This window comes from Elephas maximus, chromosome 20 (genome assembly GCF_024166365.1).
Source record: "Elephas maximus indicus isolate mEleMax1 chromosome 20, mEleMax1 primary haplotype, whole genome shotgun sequence".
Classification (NCBI taxonomy): Eukaryota; Metazoa; Chordata; class Mammalia; order Proboscidea; family Elephantidae; genus Elephas; species Elephas maximus.
The window spans coordinates 76,345,911-76,348,913 of record NC_064838.1 but is presented as its reverse complement, the minus strand read 5'-3'; the positions used below and the strand labels follow the sequence as shown (position 1 = coordinate 76,348,913).

The window sequence follows — 3,003 nt, the reverse complement described above, 5'->3', positions numbered from 1 at the left end:
ACCAGCTAAAACTCTCAGAATTGTAATATACTACTATGCCAACCTTTCAATAGCAGAAAAACTATAGTTTCTATAATCAATAATAAACTATTTGTATCAGATTTCACCTTCAAATTCATATAACCTAAAAAAAAAAATTCAGTTATGTGTATTTGTCACGATAGTTCATGGTAGAATTCGTAGCTTTCCACGTCCACACAGAAAAGTAGATGTTCATTTTCTCAAGGTAAAGAAATGTTAAAGCTCTTGGTACAATAAAATTGCTACAAATTTTATAGATGTAATATGATTTAGTACAAAAAAAATAGAAATAGTAGAATCAAATAAACACAAATACTCATTTTAATTTTCTTTATTGATAAAAATACAAATAAGAAATTAAATAGAAGTTAGGATTTTCATGATCATATAATTGGAGACTGTGGTGTTAAATGGATAGTGATAAATGTTGGTTTCCATCTCCACTGCAGAAATGTACTTTTCATATAAACATTTCAATCCTCTCTACTCAAGTTATTCTCTTCTCTGGATTATACTGAAAACTCACAAAATTTTTCTGTAACAACATATTTCTGTTTCAAAGCCCAAAAATACTCCTGTCGGTTATCCATCCAGTTTCAAAAAAAAAAAGAAAAGAAAATCTACTAGGCTGAGAATATAAGCAAATTGAGTGCAAACTATAATAACAATGAAAAAAGTAATCAAATGAACAAAAAATCCATTGCCATTGAGTTGATTCTGCTTCATGGCAACTCCACGTTTTACAGAGAATGTTTCCACAGGTTTTTTGGCTATCATCTTTATGGAAACAGATTCACCAGGTCTTCCTTTCTTAGCTCTTCTGGGTGGTTTAAACTGTAAACCTTATTTTAATATTCCAGAAACACAGAAAACAACATAAAGAAGGAGAGGAAAAACACCAGATCAAAACCACAAGTCATTGTAAGCATCAAGAAAAGGCAGAGAGAAGTGGTGAAAAACCTATGACAAAGGACCTTATATACCTGATTGTACCTTGTGTTTTTCTTCTTCTACATGAAATTGACTCAACTTTAACAAGTGAATGTTTTCATATTGTTTATTTTCCTGAAGGATTTAGCTGACATTTCCCTAGATAGGATTCCATTAAATCCACAATAAGAAGGTAATATTTTCTGTTGAATTCTTCTAGGTCAATCAAAATTTTGAAAAAGGGTTGAAACTTCTATTCATCTTTGGTCGTCTGAGATCAGTTTCTTGCTCCATAGCTTCCTCATGGCATTTTTCACCTCAGCATTTCTCAGCGTATAAATCAGAAGGTTAATCAAAGGTGTTCCAAACGTATAAAACACAGTTATCATCTTATCTATGGGGAAGGTAGTTGTGGGGCGTGTGTATATAAATATACAAGGACCAAAGAAAAATATCACTACGATGATATGGGAGATGCAGTTGGAAAGGGCTTTTTTTCTCCCTTCAGCACTGTGGTTTCTCAGAGAATGCAAGATGATAACGTAGGAGAACATCAGCATGACAAAACTCACTGTGCAAATGGCCCCACTATCGGACACCAGTAACAGACTGGTCACATAGGTGTCTGTACAGGCAAGTTTCAACAAGGGCTGCAAGTCACATAAATAGTGATCAATCACATTGGGACCACAGAAAGGTAAACTCAAGGCCAGAGAAATGTGAGCTAAAGAATGCACACAGGCCCCTACCCAGGCTACAGCTACCAACACACTGCAGACTTGCAGGTTCATGATGCTCATGTAGTGCAGGGGTTTACAGATGGCCACACAGCGGTCAACAGCCATCAAGATAAGGATAAAGATCTCCAGGCAGCCAAAGAAATGTAATGAAAAGACTTGGATCTTGCACTCACTGAAAGAGATAGGGCTATTCTTCAGAAGCGTATCCACAATCATTCTAGGGGCTGTGGGAGTAGAGAAGCAGGTGTCAGATAAGGATAAATGGAAAAGGAAGAAGTACATTGGACTCCCAAGTGCCCGGCTGGTCTTGATGGTAACAATAATCAGCGAGTTACCCAACAATGTCCCTATGTAGGAAAGCAAGAAAAAGACAAACACTATTTTCTTTTTAACAGGATCTTGTGTCAACCCAAGCAGAATGAACTCAGTCACATTATTATTCAGCAGCATGATTTCATGAAGGAGGAGAAGGTACAAGTGTGAAATGGTTTATCTGAAAAAAAAAAGGGATTAATGTGTGGTGCTATGCAACAGTGTGAAATATTTAATGCAAACTAATTTGTGGTGCTATGTGATGTTATGGGATATCATGAGCAAAAATAAATATTCCACATCAGGGACATTCTAGCTGTTGTTTCTTAATGAGTCATGTCACCTCTTTGTTCCTCAATTTTTAAGGACTTCCTCATAATGTCTTGTTTATACATATATATGTGCATTACATATTTGTTTTGCATACTTATGTAAACGTGTATTAGTGATAAGTATATAATAAACCAGAAGCAAACAAACCCATTGCCATCAAATGGAGTCTAACTCACGGAGACCCTATTTGTGACAGAGAACTGCTCCACAGGGTTCTGTTGGATATGATTTTTAAAGAACGAGATCACCAGGACTTTCTTCTGTGGTGGCGGTGAGTGGGTTTGAATCCTGACCCTTTAGGTTAGTAATTGGAAACAAACCATTTACACCACCCAGGGACAAAAAAAATATGACCCAGTTTTTTAGTGAAAAGTCACTTCCAGATATTTCAGCTGAAAAAGGGAGCAAGAAACACTTATTTAGCCCATGGCGGTGGAGTTGATCCTGACTCATAGAGAACCTGTAGACACTTATTAGCCTCTAAATAATCTACTTTTACCCTCAAGCACCTTAATATATTCACTACTTGACATAAGTTAATAAACATAAATTAATATTCTTTGATAATTCGTAATAAAATATCTAGGAGCCCTGATGGTACATGACAAAAGCACTCCATGGCTAACCAAAATGTCAGTGATTCAAACCCAGCAGCTACTCCATGGGG

The 3,003-nt window shown here is 36.1% G+C and overlaps 1 protein-coding gene across 1 annotated transcript; it reads right to left on the bottom strand.

Moving 5' to 3' along the window:
• Positions 1–1,208: 1,208 nt before the first annotated feature.
• On the bottom strand, positions 1,209–2,141 carry LOC126063884 (olfactory receptor 4C16-like). The gene has a single exon (XM_049862398.1). The coding sequence runs from the start codon at positions 2,139–2,141 to the stop codon at positions 1,209–1,211; it is 933 nt and encodes a 310-aa protein (XP_049718355.1).
• Between the last annotated feature and the right edge of the window lie 862 nt (positions 2,142–3,003).

What these genes read in the sequence shown, in the direction of transcription:
- LOC126063884 (XM_049862398.1), bottom strand. Translation starts at nt 2,141, where the DNA reads ATGCTGCTGAATAATAATGTGACTGAGTTCATTCTGCTTGGGTTGACA.